Here is an 18,413-nt window from a genome sequence, read left to right on the forward strand (position 1 = left end):
GGTAATTAAAAACGACCTAAGCTTGAAAAAATTCTGCGGGCAGAATAACAAACGTTCAAAAATTACTTCTTTTAGCAGCTGGCATTGTCCGGCCAGAATTCTGCATTTTCAAGCAGAATTTGAGCAAAATTTTAAATTTATCGAAGCCTAACGCACGGTGAAGTTTAGTAATCAAGTCATGGTGACAAAAAACCTACGAGTATGTTATACATGGGAGGTGCTATGGGTATGGGATTTCACTCATATACCGTACCCAGTTTAATATCCTTTCAGAAAAAAAAAATGTAAAAAAAGGGGGGAAGGGTGGTGGTGGTGGGGCCTGGCATGTGCAGGGGAGAATTTGGATGCTGATGACGGAGACATTTTATGGGACCTCTTTTTTATGTCGTGTGTGAGTATTCGTCTTTAACATTGCCGGTTAATTTTTAATCGCGTTTTCCCATGGGCAATCGTGCGTGTGTGAAGAACAGAATGTCAAAATGTACTAACTCAGTATTATCCTTAAAGAGCGTATCTTGTCACGTTGAATCCTTGTAAACGGACTCTTTGTCGCTGTCTTCAAAAGAAGAACGTGAAATGCTCAAATCCCGGGGGGGGGGGTACTCAAAAAAGTTTCAACGGGGAGGCTCCGCCCCAAGTTCTAACCCCTTACCCTTTTATATACCATTTTTGACCCTTTGATATACCTTTAACTGAAAAAAGCTACCCCTTTCATATACCTAAGAGACATGGCGTGGACTTAAAATAGGACGTTTTCTTGTCATTTTTATGTAGCGCTTAATAAATTAAAATAATAAAGCCATAAATTGCGTCTGTTCGAAATATTTTAATTAAAGGCCTTTTTAAATAGCCAAATGACAAATTTCCATACCCTTTCATATACTTAAACTCGTGAAATTCCTACCCTTTTATATACCTGAAGGCAGAAAAAGGGACCGGAGTACACCCCCCCCCCCCCCCCGGGGGCTCAAATCTTGCGTTATAGAGAGAACTTGATCCACAGGGGCGAAGTTTTCAAGTTGAATGTTGTTTTAAAACACTCAGCTGACGATAACTTTGACACGGAACGAGATTCGAAAATAAAATATAAATTCACTTTTAATTGCCGTTGTTTTGCCTGTCCTCGCCATCGCACCCGTAGTTACTTAATCTCCCTAATAGCTTGCTAAAGACGTCGAATTTGATTTACGAATCTGATGCGAAGTAACATCCAGTTATTTATTACTCTGCTGACTTAGATTCAGTTGAATGGTCGTGGATTGGTCGATGTATTGGTGAATGGTGAAGCAGTAAATTTTGACGAGCTTTCCCTTTTGGAGTTCAACGGACTGTCAGTGTTACAGTATGTAAACACATCCAAGTACTCCGCCATTTTTAACTCTGGGATCTCCGTCACCGTAGAAGGACAGCAGGAACTGCTTGGTCTGGTGACTTTAGTACCAACAATTTTTAAAGGTAGACCTTGCTGTGTCTGTAGTTGTTTAGCGTTATTGTAAGTTATTTCATTTCTATCTGTCGGAAGAATAACACAAATGTTTGGCCCATGCCGTTGACACAGGCAAAATTTATGCGTATACCAAACACATCTTTCGTGAAAGTCGCCCGATGTATAAGCGATTACATAGAATCGGAAGGAAAAAAAAAGAAAAAGAGGCTTTTTTTTAGTCTCTAAAGAGACTGGAAAGTAGTACCTGTACATCTATTTTGTCTGCCTTATCTGTAGCTTTTCTGATTAAAGAACTTTACAAACATTTACAACGAATTCTAGCTACTTGTATCATTAGCATTTGGTGAGTGTCATGTTGCCGGCGTTCAACTCTTTCTTCGCAAAAGAGACGAAGAGAGGTCAAAGATTCGGACGATAAATTCCATACTGGTCCGCGCACGATTAACAAACAATTATAGACGCTACGTTAGATTTCTATACTGCATATCATCAGGATGGTACTATTTGTCAAACTTCTAGGCCTCTCTTTTCTTTTAAGGAAACGAGCCCGCGAAAAGAGGCTTATTTCAGGTATTCACGGTCTGGTGTCAAACTCTGTCACTGCATGCTTAGACTGAAGTGTTTAGCAAAAAGAGAGATAATCTTAATCCAACTTTTTCTATCAGAAAATACAACCGGCCTCCTTGGATACTGGGACGACAGTCAAGAGTCCGAATTCCTTCGACCCGATGGAACTTTCCTGAACACGAACTCCAGCCTCGAAGTTATACACAGGGATTTTGGACAGCTCTGTAAGTAACAGTACCAATTAACGACAGGTTCAATAGGTCTCTTGTTTCTGATAGGCTGATGACCGTGTTTCCACAACTCCATAAAGTGGTAAAACAGTTTCTGTGCACGGACTAGCAGTTGAAAGACAGGTCGTGTGCGAGATATTTTCATCTCACATTTCTTTTCTCCACCCATGAGTATAAACTGGTTTCAGCGAATTGTTGGGACAACTTGTTAAAACTGTTGCACCACCTTACACCTTTGCACGATTTTGGTTACGTTTTTTTAATTAACTGTGGTGATCTACTGACATCATTTCAAAATCTTGAAATCCAAGATGGGGATCCAGTATGGCGAATTTCCATATCTCAGTTATATATAACAGTTGTGAATGCAATCTACACCATACAAATTCAAATACTTGAACTTTTTTGAGCGGTAGAGAAAAAAAAGTCCTGCGATCTAAAATCCGGCCAGTCCAAATAGGGAAGCCTAGGGCATATATACTTTCTTTCACTTTGAGAAAATATGACAGCAAACTAATGTCATAGCTTCCAAAATTCTTCTTATTTGTGGAAAAGAAACGAAACCGTAATAAATTCACGATCAAGCCGTTTCCACATTATACGTGAACATTTAGTTTCAAGGTTTCTCTTAACCAAACTAAAGCTATGTAAGGTAAATGATAGGTTTGTTTTTATATAGAAACAACGACCTCTTGATATTTTTTTATCATTACCTTCCGTTCTAGGGGTTACCAGACCCGACGAATCACTGTTTGTCTACCAACAAGGACAAAGCCATTCTACATTTCACCATCCAAGCTACCAGCCGATCTTCCCAGACAGCCAAAGCTTGGATTTCACTGACAAAGCACTGGAAAAGGAGGCTCAGGACATTTGTGGAGACAGCTCTGAGTGCATGTTTGACATTTACACGACTGGAAAAGTGCGCATCGGAAAAGCAACAAAAGAAACAGTGAAACAGTTCGTTGCGGTGGTCAACGATACTGTTAAACCAGGTTAATGATCAATGTTAAGTTCTCACTCATGATATGATTTCCTCATTAGCATTGACAAAACCCTTAATTAGCTACCACGACAGCCATATATGGTAAAATTTTTATCAAGGTGTTCCTATTGTGTAGCTTACAGAAATGACAAGGAGATAACAATTTACTTATAAAAAAGAAAGATTGGTTTAATATTTGAATGAGTTATAATAAAACCAACAATTAGACTTTGGTGGGATTGTAAAATATTAGCTGTATTTTGTATGCATGCAACCTTTTTTTTGTCTTATAAGGCCAGGTTGTGTTTATTGTTCTTATATCCTCTGGAACTCGAAAAACACGTTCAAAGTAAAATACAATTTGCAAAATGATGAAAAAAATAAAATTGTGATGGAGCCCTACTCAAAAAGCACACTCTCTATAACAGCACTAATGATGGGCTATAATCAGTATAATTAAGGGGCGTTGGATATTTCTTCACTGAAAATTACACCCTTTCCTTCTTAGCTTGTGTACCGCTTGATTCTGAGCTAGCCGGTGGTGTTGTACACAGAAATGACACGGAGGATGGAATTGATTACACGTTTGAGTGCAACAGTGGTTTCGTCATGAACGGTTCAAATCACGTGGCATGCCAAGATGGAGTTTATAACGGTTCAGCCCCAAAATGCTTGCCTAAAGGTGAAGTAACTGCCAGATTCATTTTTTTAGCACAAGAAGATGTTTATGTTAAAGTGGTGCGCAAATGAACCCCTTGGATGGCATACAGATACTCTTGTTTGTCTCCCCTGCACAGTGCAAGGTCCTTGCAGCTGTTTCTGCGTCATACACGATGAGATTGGTTTTCATAGTGTTGCAACTGATCGATTTTGTCCTTTACCTTACTATTTGATTGAAAACGAATACCAATAGATAGTGTATCAAATGCGCGTAATGTTCGACATTTATCCTCACTGCATACTCCATTACCAGATCACGGTAGACTAAGTTATTTGGAGGATTCTTGCTACTGTGGCATCTAGGGTATACAGCAGATGTCAAGGGTGAGCACCGTCAACCGTCACTAGGGGAGGAGGGTGGGGTGACAAATGCTTCGACCACCGGAACGCCGGCAAAATGACAGTGATCGAGGCGAAGACCGTGAATTTATGTGAGGTGTCTACAAAGCATCATGCTTGCCCGAAGGCATGAAAGCATGCTGTAACTTGAATAATTTGAATCAAATTCTGTGAAGCGCTTATTATTTATGCAATGAGATTAGAAAGTATTTTCTTATTTTCATCAGTTGCCTTGCAATCGCCGAGGAACACCTGCTATCATAATAATCGTATGAAGAAAACCAGCCCATAGATTTTTTTCAGTTGATAGATATATATATATATATAAATCAGGGCGTCGATGTATTAGCACTGCTCTGCTTAAAAATAAAGCAAACCTATAGTGGTGGGGACTTGAACCAGGTACTGACTTGCAGGGTATGAACCATGTGAACCACAGACCTGTGCAATTCAGTCCAGTGACCTTAGCCCTAAGCCATGCCGCTCACCTGCTGTTATTGGTCTTCTGTCCCAAAGCCATTATGTCCTTGGACATGGTTGATTAAATGTCCTTTTTTCTTACACAGAGTGTCCCCCGCCTGGTCCAGGTAATCTCACAAATGGTCTTGTTGAAGGAACTGGAAGCGTTTATCGTTCAACGTATCGCTTCGCTTGTAACGATGGATATGTTCTTCTTGGCCATGATACAGTCAGCTGCACGGAAAATGGCACCTGGAACGATACTACGCCTCGCTGTTTGAGAGGTAACAAGCTTGACCAAAAATCATTTCAGAATTCTATGATATTATTTATGCGGCTTAATGTTGGACGCTGGCTAGCGCTCTTAGTAGGATCATTGTGCCGTTTTCTTCAAAATGCAATTTACTCTTGCAGTGCCTTTTACACCCAAAAGACGGATAAAGGATATACAAGGAAACATAAAAAATAAAACTTAGCTTGTTTTGCTTGACTATTGCCCCTCCCTCTCTTCTAAGATTATAGACGGCAACCCATTTTTTTAGTACCAATGGTGTGGGCCACTTGGCCTGTGTACCGTTTCACTCTAACATGTGACCCTTGATAAGCCCATGGTACGATGACTGTCAAGCTTTCAAGAGCACACTTCCTTACTTTCATGTCGCCGTGTAAACACAGCCGTTCAAGAATTGTCTGTTTCATTTAGTTGCCATAAAACACAGCACGATATAAGATGTCCTGGGTCGTGTTGTTTAATCAGAACGTTTTTTTTTTTTTCAGTTTTTTAACTTTTCAGTGAGTTTTTTTTTTTTACCTATATTTTGTTGTCATTCAGTCCTTTTTTGCCCTCTTGCAGTCAAAAACAATTTTATAAAAGAGAAACTGATGCTTCGAGTAAGGCTTTGAAATACATTGTCAAGCTGAGTATCATCTAGGCCTTACCTCGAAGGCCCTTACCTCAAAGTACTGTACAGTATAAAATAGATCAAAATTGTGTCAATATTACGAAATGAACTTGATACAACATTAGAGGGAATACGAACGCACTTAGAATAGAAGCCCAGCGCCTTTATGCGGGTTTGTAGTGTTATAGCAACGGTAATAACTTTCAGGTAACTGTCTTTGACTTCTGTGTTGTTGCCTACTTACAGAGTGTCCAATACTTCCTTCGTCTATATCAAATGGTGAGGTCCATGGTTCGGGTCACGTGCAAGGTTCGCACTACAGGTTCAGCTGTCACGATGGTTACTCTCTTATTGGCCAGAACATTTTATATTGCACTGAGGATGGAAGATGGAATGCTAGCGTCCCTACATGTTTGAGAGGTAACAGATTTTTTAATTGTTTGCAACTCCTCGAGTGACTTTAAGGTTCGCTCTCTGTTTTGCAGCGTTTTCTTTTGCTGTTAAGTTAAATACTGGCCACGAGATTCTTAGTATATTCGTCGGTGAATTTTCATTTCTCCAAAAGTATGAATTTTACCGTCTGGCAAAGGACAATTTTGTGATTAGCATGTAGGGTTAGAAAAGTCAAGAGTTAGACTACAGTCATTGTGTTTCCTCCCTAGCACCGTTCCGTATTTGATAAGAAACGCATGCAAAGCTCTGATCAAGTTGTCTGAAATTAATAAAATAATTAACGGTTATTCCACGGGCGTGCTTTTTAGGTGCGTCAAGCTGAGTTGGGATGTCAGTAAATCGTGCTAATTTTAAATTGTAAAAGAAGACAGTAAGAAGACTTTGGTCGACCATGTTTGCCGGCTTGATATGATGACTTATCCAATGGCTGCTTATGCAATGGTAACTCTGAAAATGCATTATCCCATGCTCCATGTTTTAATAATAGGCATTATTTGGCACCATTCGGCAACACTGTTCGGCAATAGTTCTTTTAATACCAGTCACGATTTTGACTCTAGCTTCCCAGCTTGCATAATTTTGCAAAAGTCTTTAATCAAGTTCATCAGTTCTATTCATGACTGATCTTGTAATTGTTTTTTGCCTTTAGAATGTCCTCTCCTTCCTTCATCTATACCAAATGGTTTTGTCAATGGAAGGGGCTTGGTGGAAGGGTCACTGCACCAGTTCAGCTGCAGACAAGGATATTCACTTGTAGGAGCAAACATATTGTACTGCAACGATCTTGGAAATTGGAATGGCTCGATCCCAAAATGTCTCATCGGTAGGGCATTTATTTCAATGTTAATAAGAAAAACTGAATAATACGAAAAAAACGACAAGATCGTTGCTTATAGACAGCATTGAACCCGTTTTCTTAATCAACGCCTCCCCGCTTACGTATAACAAATTAAACTCAGTCACAAGTTTGTGCCGTGGATTAAAAAAAAACTCTTGGTCACGTCAATTTCCTGTTTAAAATGAATAAGTAAACTGACTCCTAGCAAATAGAGAATCAAAGGAGGCGCAAGAGCCGGTATTATATCGATACAATTCCTAATCCTCAGTTAGCCTGACATTAGATATAAAAGAAACGTATGAAAGTATTCGGCGATTGAGCTCGCTTAATTTGGAGATAAATATTCACTATCCACGACGTTACCTGGGATTTTTTTTTTAACTAAAAGGATATAGTCAATCTTATTCGACAAAAAACAGTTAATTTTATTATGATAACTGTGTTCAGTCCTATTTCAAACGTCATGACGCGGTACTTATGACAATAACGCAGTTCTTAGACCCAGCCTCAACTTTTCTACTGTTATCTATCATATGATATGTATGTACTTATTTAACTTTTTCTTTTAGAATGTCCCCAACTTCCTTCCTCTATACCTAATGGCCATGTCAATGGCACTGGCTCGATACATGGTTCCATCTACACATTCAGTTGTACGCAGGGCTATTCTGTTATTGGACAAAAAACATTGCTGTGTACCGAAGACGGAAATTGGAATGCTAGTGTTCCAAAGTGTCTCAAAGGTAGATGTGTTCTATGAAAACAGGGGTAGAGTAAGACCTATTGAAAATTCTTCGTCCCAAAACACAATCCCAGAAAACTCGTGCTCTTTGAAGTTAATACCTCTTTAGAAATATTTAATTTGAAACTGAGTGTATCGATGACGAAAGATATTTTTCACTGATTTCAAATTGGCATCTGGATTGTAACTGTACTGTACACAACACCCTGAATATGATAATTTTTGTACACGTGCCTACTCCGTGCTTCCTATCATAGAAACCAAGATAAAATACTGGCATCCCAGGCTTATGTATTTAAAAATTCCATATATTCCATAGTACTGCCAAGGACTTTCTTTCCGTATAATATTTTTCAGATTGTCCTAGCCTGCCTTCCTCGATACCAAATGGAATTGGGAACGGAACTGGTTCAGTGGAAGGTTCTCGTCATCAATTCAGATGTAATGAAGGATATTCACTCGTAGGAGAACACACACTGCACTGCAGTAAAGAGGGCTCATGGAATGGCTCTGTGCCCACTTGTCTTATAGGTATTGTAATCACATTGCTAGATAAAAGTAACATTTAAACAGAAGTGACAATGTATTCTGATAAAAACGTGTCAAATAATTAGATAATGGAGGTATAAAATGCGTGATTAGACTCGTCACGTGAAGTTCAGTTCCTAAAGTCAAACCTTTACTTGAGATTTACTCTTATAAAACGATCACTAGAGTGCACTGAGGATAATAAAGACATCAATCAACTCAGGATAGTTACGTTAGCCCTTTTTGAAATTCAGTGAGAGCTGCGCCATATACCATGCAAAAATGTCTTTCATGCAAATGTTATTTTCTTCATTAAGAGTGTCCACAACTGCCTTCTACAATACAAAACGGTGCTATTAATGGTTCAGGGCACGTGGAAGGATCCCTACACAAATTTAGTTGCAACAATGGCTATTCCCTTGTGGGACAGAATGTCCTGTATTGTACTGATTTGGGTCGGTGGAACGCCAGCATTCCAAGATGTTTCAGAGGTAATGCAAAAACTGGTGAGATTGCAAGTTATCTGTTACGCACTTTATGACCAAACGATTTTTAATGGTACGGATTGGCTGTTTAGTATACGGTTGCAATGATCCCTAAGCAGTGGATATATTTTGCAGACAGACAGACAGACGGACAGACAGACAGACAGACAGGCTAGACAGACAGACAGACAGACAGACAGGCAGACAGACAGACTGACTGACTGATTAATTAAGTTACCAAGTAAGCTCCGAGTGGGTGTATATTCGAAATACGTATCACTGGTAGTAACTAGTTTCGACATAAAGGATGAGTGGTCCTCTGTCTGTATTGTGCACATTCCGGCAACAAAACCATATGTCTGTTTTAGTGTATTTGCGATATTAACTGACTTCAGTAAAAAACAACATAGCACATTTGAAATTGCTGTCTACTACTCACCGTCGCTCTCATACGAAATTGATAGTTTTTCCTGATGTATCCGCTCTGTGTTGATCTTTCAGAATGTCCTGTTCTCCCATCTTCCATCTCGAATGGCTTCATACACGGAAACGGTTCACTAGAAGGTGCTCGGTATCAGTTCAGCTGTAAGAAAGGTTACTCACTTATTGGGGTCGACACATTGGTGTGCACAGATGCTGGTGTCTGGAATGGCTCGCTTCCTACGTGTCTCATTGGTAAGAAACTTATGTTAATCCCTTAGGCAGGCTTAGGAGAAGTTTTGGTTTGAAAGGCGATTTCAATTCAAAATACAGTGCAACCTGGATATAACTTTCCGGGAACAACGAATACAGAATAAATAAAACAATTAACGTCATTGTTGTCTGTTTTTTTTTTTAAAGAGTGTCCTCAACTACTCTTGACACTAAAACATGGCAAAATAAACGGTACAGGCCACGTGGAAGGTGCTCTCTACAGATATAGTTGCAACGAAGGTTATTCCATTGTGGGACAGGATGTTCTGTATTGTACTGACATGGGTCGATGGAATGCCAGCATCCCAAGATGTCTCAGAGGTAACCCCAGTGTTATGGAATTGCTTCTTAAACCACTTCACTTATGTAAAATGCAAATGTTATTTCTTTCATGAAGGGTGTCTACAACTGTGTGATTTTCTCCATTTAGAGTGTCAAAAACTGCCTTCTATGATACAACATGGTTCTATTAGTGGTTCAGGACACTTGGAAGGCTCCCTACACACAATTAGTTGCAACAGTGGCTATTCCATTGTGGGGCAAAATGTTCTGTATTGCACTCGTGAGGGTCGTTGGAACGCCAGCATTCCAAGATGTCTCAGAGGTAATGAGAAAAATGATGTGCTTATAGGTTATCAGTTACGCATGTTTATATTATAATTGTTTTATATTTTTTTGGTCAAGTGCGTTCTGTGGGGCTTTCTGGTCGAAATACGCTTCACTAGTAGTAAATAGTTTCGATATAAAGGGTTGTGATCCTCTGTCGTTATCTTGCACATTTTGGCAACAGAAACACGATTTGATTTTTGTGTGTCTGCGATATTAACTGGCTTCAGTAAAACATAGCATATCCGGCTGAAATGTTCACTCCTACTTATACCGTCGCTACAATGCGAAATTGGTAGTTAATTATTAATTGTAATGTGTTAATCTTTCAGAATGTGCTGTTCTCCCGTCTTCTCTATCGCATGGCTTCGTCAATGGCAGCGGTTCATTAGAAGGTGCTCGATATCATTTCAGTTGTAAGAAAGGTTACTCCCTTATTGGGACCGACACATTGGCGTGCACAGATGCTGGAGTCTGGAATGGCTCGCTTCCTATGTGTCTCATTGGTATGAAATTATGTTGCTAATCCATTATGAAACATTTTGGTTGAAAAAAGGCCACTTCAATTCAAACTTGCAGTGCAAGCTAGCCCGGACTGTTTCAAAGCACGATTAAGCTATTCCAGGATAAGCGTGAATTTTGATTTCAGTTTTTTGACGTTCAAGCGGTGAGGGTTTTTTTTGTTTTTATATTCTGTCCTACAGTTCTGACATGGACTATTCCTAAACTCCACAAAACATATAGGTAGTTAAAACACTTTTATTCAAAAGAAATTGAACACTCGATCAACTTTAAATCCTGGGGTAAGGTTATCCGGCTTTCGAACAATCCCACCCTCGTAATAACTTTCGGATAAAACGAATTCCGAACTTACAATAAATAAACAAATAAACGTCATAGTTTTCTTGTTATATAGAGTGTCCTCAACTACCCTCGAGAATAGAACACGGCAAAATAAACGGTACAGGCCACGTGGAAGGCGCTCTCTACAGATTTAGTTGCAACGATGGTTATTCCATTGAGGGCCAGGACGTTCTGTATTGTACTGACATGGGTCGGTGGAACGCAAACATCCCTACCTGTCTCAGAGGTAACCTCAGTGTAATGGAATTGAGCTTAAGAGCACTTCATTTATACAGATTTGGATTTATACCATGCAAAATTTAATGCAGTGCACTTTTTAAAAATGTTGGTATACATCTTATTTAGTAGATCTAGTTAGTATCAATTGTCTTTTATTTATTCATTTATTTTTGGGAGGCGCGGTGGCCTAACGGTTAGTGCGCAGGACACCGGATCGAGCGGTCCGAGTTCGAGCCCCGGCCGGGAGTCACTGTGTTGTGTTCTTGGGCAAGACACTTTACTCTCATAGTGCCTCTCTCCACCCAGGTGTCTAAATGAGTACCGGCGACATAGTGCTGGGTGGTAGCTTGCGATGGACTAGCATCCCATTCATGAGGAGTGGAAATATTCCTAGCCGCTTAATGCTATAAAAACCGGGATAAACTCCGGCAGTGAGCTGCATGGCTCGTGGCTTCCGTTTATTCATTTATGAGGCTGGAAAAGCTCTTAATTCAGACTCCATTGCCCAAATTATTTATGCCTGCGTGGCTGGCGATCAAAGGGAAAGGAGAAGAGGAGTTCGAACGCGAAGCGCGAAGTGCAAAAAGGGAGCGCGAAGCGCGCCATGAAAGCTAATGGACATGTTTTTTTTTTAATGTCATAGTCTGGCGTCATAAAAAACGTAAAATTAAACATCACACGTTTCTTTAGAATGTCCAGTTCTTCCTCTGTCCATAAGGCATGGTTACATCAATGGCACTGGATCGGTGGAAGGCTCTGTGTACAGATTTAGTTGTAAACATGGCTACTCGCTTGTAGGAGAACAAAACCTGTACTGTTCTGCAGACGGAACGTGGAACGCCAGCATCCCTAGTTGTCTTAAAGGTACTAAAAGTTTGCGGATTGCTTTGCAATGGTGACTCTCAAACTCTTTCCTCATAACAATTAATTATTGTCCAATCCAGGCAAGGCATTCCGTCACGTGAGGCTGATGCCGTAAAAACGTGAATGTTTTAAAATCCAATGAAAACGCAAAACAAAATGCTGGTAATGAGAGCCACAAATCGAAGTCCTCCATTATGCACCGCTGGTTGCCATATCAATAAAAAAGGCGTTTCTTCAATAAACTTATTGTCGAGTGCTATATCATATTTTTTCACGTTTTCGATCGTTTTTTTTTTTTATAGAACCTTTAATAGAACCTTGTTTACATCAGCGCTGTATGAAAGAAAAGGACGAAATTTTCGTTTTGAATCCAAAAGTGGTGTTATTTTGTAATATATGTACGATCTGTGTTTAGGATGCCCCTCTCTGTCCTCAAGTATTGATAACGGTTTCAAACATGGCAGCGGTTCTGTAGAAGGTTCTTTGGCTTGGTTCAGCTGTAAAGATGGTTATTCTCTTGTTGGAAATAAGTATTTGTTCTGTGAAAAGAAAGGCCATTGGAACGGTACCACTCCAAGTTGTTTTAAAGGTAAAGATAAACCAGAACGGTTTTCGTTAGTATTCTTTCCTATGATTTCTTTAACATTATGTGCTAATTTAACCTTTCAACCTTGATACGCACTGAAAAGTGTGCCTATTTCTACGAAGAATCGATATTTGCAAAAACAACACGAATTGAAAGACTGGCCAAAGAACAACATTTAATCTTTGGTCTTTTTCCTAAGAAACAAACTCCCTTCAATTTTTAATAAAAAAAACAAAGAAAGGAAAAATAGAGCAATTTTTATTTGACACTGAAATTATTATATGCACACAGAACTCAAACAGCAAAAGAACGGATAAAGAAAATTTTGATCATTTAACGAACGTTTAACGAACAAACACGTCTGGGTTTCGGTTGATCTAGCGTACGCGAACATACAAGACTGGCTGTGGCAACACACGCATTTTTTTTACGTCGCGGAAATTTAAGCTGTTTTGATTTGGCTATCAAAAGAGGCATTCTCACTTTATGAGGAGGCAACCGCTGAAATCGGACAGTGAAATGAACTCACCTGTTGAAATTGGCACATTTCCAAAGTAAAAAAGAAAATCGCGCTTATGAACACTAGCGAACGCTGTTTACATATATCTATATTTTTTTTACCCAAGACTGTCCTCAAATAAACACCACTCTAGAACATGGGCACATCAGTGGCAATGGATCTACATCAGGTGCAGCTTATAGCTTTTCCTGTGATGAAGGTTACAGCATCGATGGAGAAGCCACACTGACCTGTAATGAGAACGGAGAGTGGAATGGAAGCATTCCTGTCTGCGCAAGAGGTAGATACCAATGCACTCACTGCAAATACTTATATATTTATAAATTGGTGTTGGTTTGGAACATTCGCTGCCATTTTAACGGCCGACGTCCGTTGGTGCTTCGCCGGCACAAAGCAGGAGAGTAAGGGTTGGATACGGGTTCACTGTTCTGTCAAGTTGACGATCAGTGACACCCGCCTGTATGTGCCTTTTCTAAACTATTATCCCTAAATGTCGCCAAGAATGTCTGATTACTACATATTTCGATAGCAAAAATATTTTCACTTGGAGGGGCAGAACTCTACAGTTTTACTGCATCTGAAAAGCAGATTGCAAATAGCTATCTATTATGTAGTGTACGTTAACGTTAAGCAGGGCCACTGTTGATACCAGCCAAGTGCTGATTGGGCCTCCCAGCCTAGATAAAGTTTGACTTGACTTAATTATTTCAGTCCCAAGAGGTCCTAAGAGGCTTTATTAAGCTGATAGATTACTGGCCTTTTGTTTTGGCGGTCGCAAAGATTATGATTTCACTTCAGGTTTTCATTGGAACTTCTAGCTGCTGAAAATATCTTATCCGCGGTTTAAAAATTAAATTTATTTCAATGATAATTGTCTTCTCTGAACCAGTCCTTGCAGGTAAAGAGGAAACGCGAATGGCCTGGTATGTCTATGCGGCTTTGGGTGCAGGTTGCCTGCTATTCTTTGTTATTGCGGCAAGCCTTTTGGTACTACTATGGCGTCGACGTAGGTCAAACATGAAAAGTGACATAACACTGGACGCTGGTGAAGAAACAGAGATGAAAACGATGGCAGTGACTTTACCGGAGAAAACTAAAGTCAAATGCAATTATTCGCTTGTCAGTAAAGATTCTAATGATCCTCCTACTGCGGTGTGATTACAATTATCCGCACGCTTATCTTGGCCATATTTGGAAGTCTGGAAGGGTGTACGATGACGCGGGAGTTCAGGCAAGATGGAAGAGAAATCTGCTGGGCGTAACATAATTTTACCCCCTTTGCCAACCGTCGCAAGGTTACCAACTTGACGCACACTTAGGCGAGAACGAGTGGTGTAAGAGGGCATGAGAAGGCCCTTGTAATTTTGAACACGAAATGATATAACTCCACGAAAATAGTGAAAGTTTAAGGAACTGTTCCAAGTAGGGAACTTTCAATTTGTACATAGAATTTAAAACATGTCACCTATCACTGAGTGTATATGTTGTAGGTCGAACTAGTTTTCAGGTTAAATTTGTTTTCAACCAATCTTAATCTGTTTCAACCTAAAAATAACAATCTTACAGTGACGAAAAATAATTTGAATCCTTAAAAAATAAATCCCAATTAATTCATTCAAATTGTTTTAAGTGATAACAGAAGTGTTATCTTGAGGTTGAAACAGATTTAACGTAAGAACCATCCGACTTACAACACACATAAGTATCCGCCGTCAGTAGTAAACGATCTGCAAAATTTGGAGTGCCTGACCTGTCCACTCCGGTTGAGTAGGAAACATAACAATTTACATACGCAAAAATTGAGACTTTGATGTACATAAAAACATTTACAAGACGTTATGTCGATGCTAAAACATGAAGCTTAAGTACGCTGTTTTTTATTTGCCAGTTAAGGTTTTAGCGACAGAAAACGTATAAATTATTAGAAAGTTAATGCAAGAGTTACAAGACGATTGAAATAAGCAATGTAATTTATGGAGTTAAAAGTAATGTATTCGAAATGTTCTCTATTAAATTGGGGTGCTAAATCAGGTTATAAAGCCCTTTATGTAGAAACGATATGTTAATCCTCAACAAAAATTGCGGTGGTGGTGGTGGTATTGGGGGGGGGGGGGGGGGGGGGTGAAAAAAAGTCAAGATAACCTAATATTTCACTTAACTTTTGATTTTTTTTAAACCGAAGATGGCGGATGCAATGACGTTAGGTGACGTTCCAACCGACAGACAACGATCTAATATTGTAAAGCAATCTGCAGGGCATCTGACAGAAGCATTATGAATAAGCTTTTGGGACGTTTTGTGGCCGTGCAATGTCAGTTCTAGTGGCAAAAACAATATCTCACTTGTTTGCTGCCCTAACTCGTAAGATATTGTTTTTGCCACTCGAAAATTACATTTATATCTTCTCGCCACCGTATTATATCCTCTATATTTTCACCGTCTCGGCAAAAAGTAGATTTGATCCAAACGAGCAAGGCCCCGACTGCTTGAAATTAATTAAGATGTTATTTAAGGTTTTCATCGCCGGCCAAATGTTAAAAAGACTCAGCATGGTTTATTTTAATGACATCTCTTACTTATAGCAGTCTTTTTCGGTCAAATTTAAAACACCTATTTCAACACAAAAATCTTTGTCTTTCTCTGTAAAGCAAATTGATATACATGCTTTTTCCAGTTGGCCCAATAATTTTTAAGTTTCGATGTTACTCACTGCCCTTTGGTAGAACTTCCTGCCGGAGTGACATCATTACGCTTGTGCGAAAAAAAAAAGCTTGCTTTACGTGCCGATTGCCTTTCACTAGACAAATGTAATGCAAATATCCCCTTGAGCCTTTCTGTTTTTGATTCCGGTAGGAAAAATAATGGTTGTTTTTCCTGGCTTTCTTTTTAACTTATTTAATTAGGAGCGTAAGGATAAATAAAGGCAGATTTTTGTTGTACGTGCTTGCAAACGCGCGTCGTTTTGCAATTGGGGAACGCTGTTCATTTCACTTAAAGTTGAAAAGTGTATTCAGCCTGACAGGTTCCACGCATTCATCCTTTTCATTTACTCCTGTTTTATAAAATTGTCTCCTTTGAATATTCAAGAAAATTCAACTTCAAAACTGGCAGCTGACGTTTCGTTAAACAAACAACATTAACGTTGTCTCGTGATTGGACGCCAGATAAATATGTTCAAGAAGGTCAGTTTAATTTACCGGTAATTAAGAACTTGGGCAAATATAATTTGTCTCTCGATATCGAATGACAGCGTTGGCGTTTAATAATTTAAATGAAAAATACTCCAGACAATGCCAAACGAATTCTACATAAACATGGTGGCCGAAGTCTGTAAAACGCGGCTTGAAGAAGTTGCCAAAACGGTTCATCTTGAGGAACAATTCATGTTATCCCTTGATGTATTTTACTTCGTATTTTCTTTCGTGGCAATTTTTGGCAATCTCCTTGTAATTCGAGCCATATGGAAAGCCTCGTCGATTCCTGCTACTTTAAAGAAGTTACTTCTGAGTCTTGCTGTCTCCGATCTTGCCGTGGGAGTGTTTTTACAACCGATGTACGGCATAATTATCGCACTGCAGTTAAAAATGGTTGACACTCAATTCTTGTGCCCTACTGCACTGACGATACATGTATTTTTTACTTTTTTACTGGCTGGAGCATCTTTCCTGACAATCGCTGCTATTGCACTTGACAGGCTACTAGCCGTCTCCTTGCATTTGAGATATCAGGAACTAGTGACGCAAAAACGCGTGGGAATTGTCGTGGCACTCATCTGGTTGTCTGCCGCTCTTGGCTCTTCAGTGTTCATTTCACTTTCAGACCATAATGTCTTGGTAGCTGTTGTTACTGAAGTCATCGGATTTGCTGTTACGACCGTTGCCTATTTTCGTGTTTTTAAAGTTGTGCGATATCATCAGAATCAGATTCAAAGTCAATGTCAGGTCCAAAACGAACACACAATAGAAGCCGCCAGGGAGAAGAAGTCGGCCTTAAATACCTTGTACGTTTATCTCGTTTTCCTCGCTTGTTACCTGCCAATATTATTATCAAGTATTCTGCTGTTAGTGGATAACTTTAAAATATCATTCCTAGTGGCTTATAATTTCTCTGGTTTCATAGTTTTCCTCAATTCTTCTTTAAATCCATTTGTTTATTGCTGGCGATATCGCGAGATTCGCCAAATTGTGAAAACCACTTTAAGAGGAAAATGTTTATCCAGCTAGTGAGCACGATCTATCTTTATCAGAAGGAATAAGAATATAATTAAAATAAGTAAATCATTTTGCTGCTTCTCAATTTCACGAACCAGTGTTCTTCATAAATAATTGACGTTTCCTTTGGAACAGGAAACCCCGAAGTGTTTCAAGGACATAGGTCATCATCGCAATTAAGTTTTGTCGACCGAATGGCTTCGCGAGCGCAAAGGTCACAACCAGGAGAACTAAACATATTTTTATCGTGTTCGCACAAGTCGTAAAATGCGATTTACATCAGTTCTAAAAATATCAGAAGTGATCGCCCGTCTTTAGCAATGCTTCCTGACCAGTCACGGACTGCAGACGTTCAGATTCGTTATGTGTAGAATGAAATTTTGCGCGAAAACAAAAACAAAAACATAATAATTGTGCAAGGTAATACTTTAACTTAGAAACAGGACGTTTTAAGAGGGCGTCTCGTTTATTTCCGACCAGCGATTTTGGTTCAAGAATTCGAATTGTCTCATTTGCTGGGATTTTAAAGCCTTTACCTAGTTAATTAATAAAATGGGTTTCATTTGATTAAAAATTCTACTTTATGTTTTTTTAGGATCTATCGAAGTTTGGTCCGATCCAGAGCAATTACCCGCCTTCCGAAACGGTTAAAATAACACATATTGCAATTGCTCTCAAAAAATAAATATTCGCTTAAAAGATCCAGTTCTTTTTGTAAACTATATAATCATCATTGTAGTTTATTTAGCAACGTTTCAATTATGATTCACTCTTGTTTCTTCATAGGACAAAACAAGATTTCCGACCCGCCTAATCCAGCTTTGAACGAAACAAGGAAATAGCCCAACTTTGAAGGCAAATTTTGAAAATGTGGCACCTGCTTGAGACTACTTAATTGCATGAACAGAATCTATAAATGACCCTTTCTTGAAAACAAGAATAAAATTTGTCAGCACTTCAAGTCTACAAAGCTGACAACCGCTTAAAATTCAGGAAATTTTCAAAATTTATAGGTAACGAACATCTTCGTCGTGACAAATTCTTCTGATAAATTCGCATACCATAACCCCTTAAGCTCTCTTACCTGGCTTTAGAATGTCTGTTCCAGCCTTTACAGTCATCTCTGAATACTAGGTATCCTCAGAATTAATAGCT

The 18,413-nt window shown here is 39.2% G+C and overlaps 2 protein-coding genes across 5 annotated transcripts in view; both read left to right on the forward strand.

Annotated features, from left to right (window-relative positions):
- LOC144655648 (protein mesh-like) overlaps window positions 1-15,161 on the forward strand; it is a 28,722-nt gene extending 13,561 nt beyond the window's left edge. Inside the window, exons 11-29 of one of the 4 annotated variants that reach the window (XM_078515942.1) lie at window positions 1,239-1,455; window positions 2,113-2,238; window positions 2,970-3,239; window positions 3,738-3,911; window positions 4,855-5,031; window positions 5,896-6,069; window positions 6,752-6,925; window positions 7,510-7,683; window positions 8,040-8,213; window positions 8,528-8,701; window positions 9,197-9,370; window positions 9,536-9,709; window positions 9,819-9,992; window positions 10,327-10,500; window positions 10,911-11,084; window positions 11,768-11,941; window positions 12,357-12,530; window positions 13,154-13,327; window positions 13,937-15,161. In XM_078515942.1, the coding sequence (XP_078372068.1) occupies window positions 1,239-1,455; window positions 2,113-2,238; window positions 2,970-3,239; window positions 3,738-3,911; window positions 4,855-5,031; window positions 5,896-6,069; window positions 6,752-6,925; window positions 7,510-7,683; window positions 8,040-8,213; window positions 8,528-8,701; window positions 9,197-9,370; window positions 9,536-9,709; window positions 9,819-9,992; window positions 10,327-10,500; window positions 10,911-11,084; window positions 11,768-11,941; window positions 12,357-12,530; window positions 13,154-13,327; window positions 13,937-14,205 (3,495 nt within the window). In that variant the 3' untranslated portion in view covers window positions 14,206-15,161. The remainder of the gene's footprint in view (window positions 1-1,238; window positions 1,456-2,112; window positions 2,239-2,969; window positions 3,240-3,737; window positions 3,912-4,854; window positions 5,032-5,895; window positions 6,070-6,751; window positions 6,926-7,509; window positions 7,684-8,039; window positions 8,214-8,527; window positions 8,702-9,196; window positions 9,371-9,535; window positions 9,710-9,818; window positions 9,993-10,326; window positions 10,501-10,910; window positions 11,085-11,767; window positions 11,942-12,356; window positions 12,531-13,153; window positions 13,328-13,936) is intronic. The other 3 variants (XM_078515949.1, XM_078515957.1, XM_078515964.1) reach the window with 3 other exon arrangements.
- Window positions 15,162-16,152: 991 nt separating this feature from the next.
- Window positions 16,153-17,705, forward strand: LOC144648467 (melanocortin receptor 4-like). Its single transcript, XM_078508012.1, has one exon. It carries the CDS (start codon window positions 16,338-16,340, stop codon window positions 17,268-17,270), a length of 933 nt encoding a protein of 310 aa, XP_078364138.1. The 5' UTR covers window positions 16,153-16,337; the 3' UTR covers window positions 17,271-17,705.
- The last annotated feature ends 708 nt before the right edge of the window (window positions 17,706-18,413 follow it).

The sequence above is a fragment of the Oculina patagonica genome, chromosome 1 (genome assembly GCF_052425735.1).
Source record: "Oculina patagonica isolate OP01 chromosome 1, crgOcupat, whole genome shotgun sequence".
Taxonomy (NCBI): Eukaryota; Metazoa; Cnidaria; class Anthozoa; order Scleractinia; family Oculinidae; genus Oculina; species Oculina patagonica.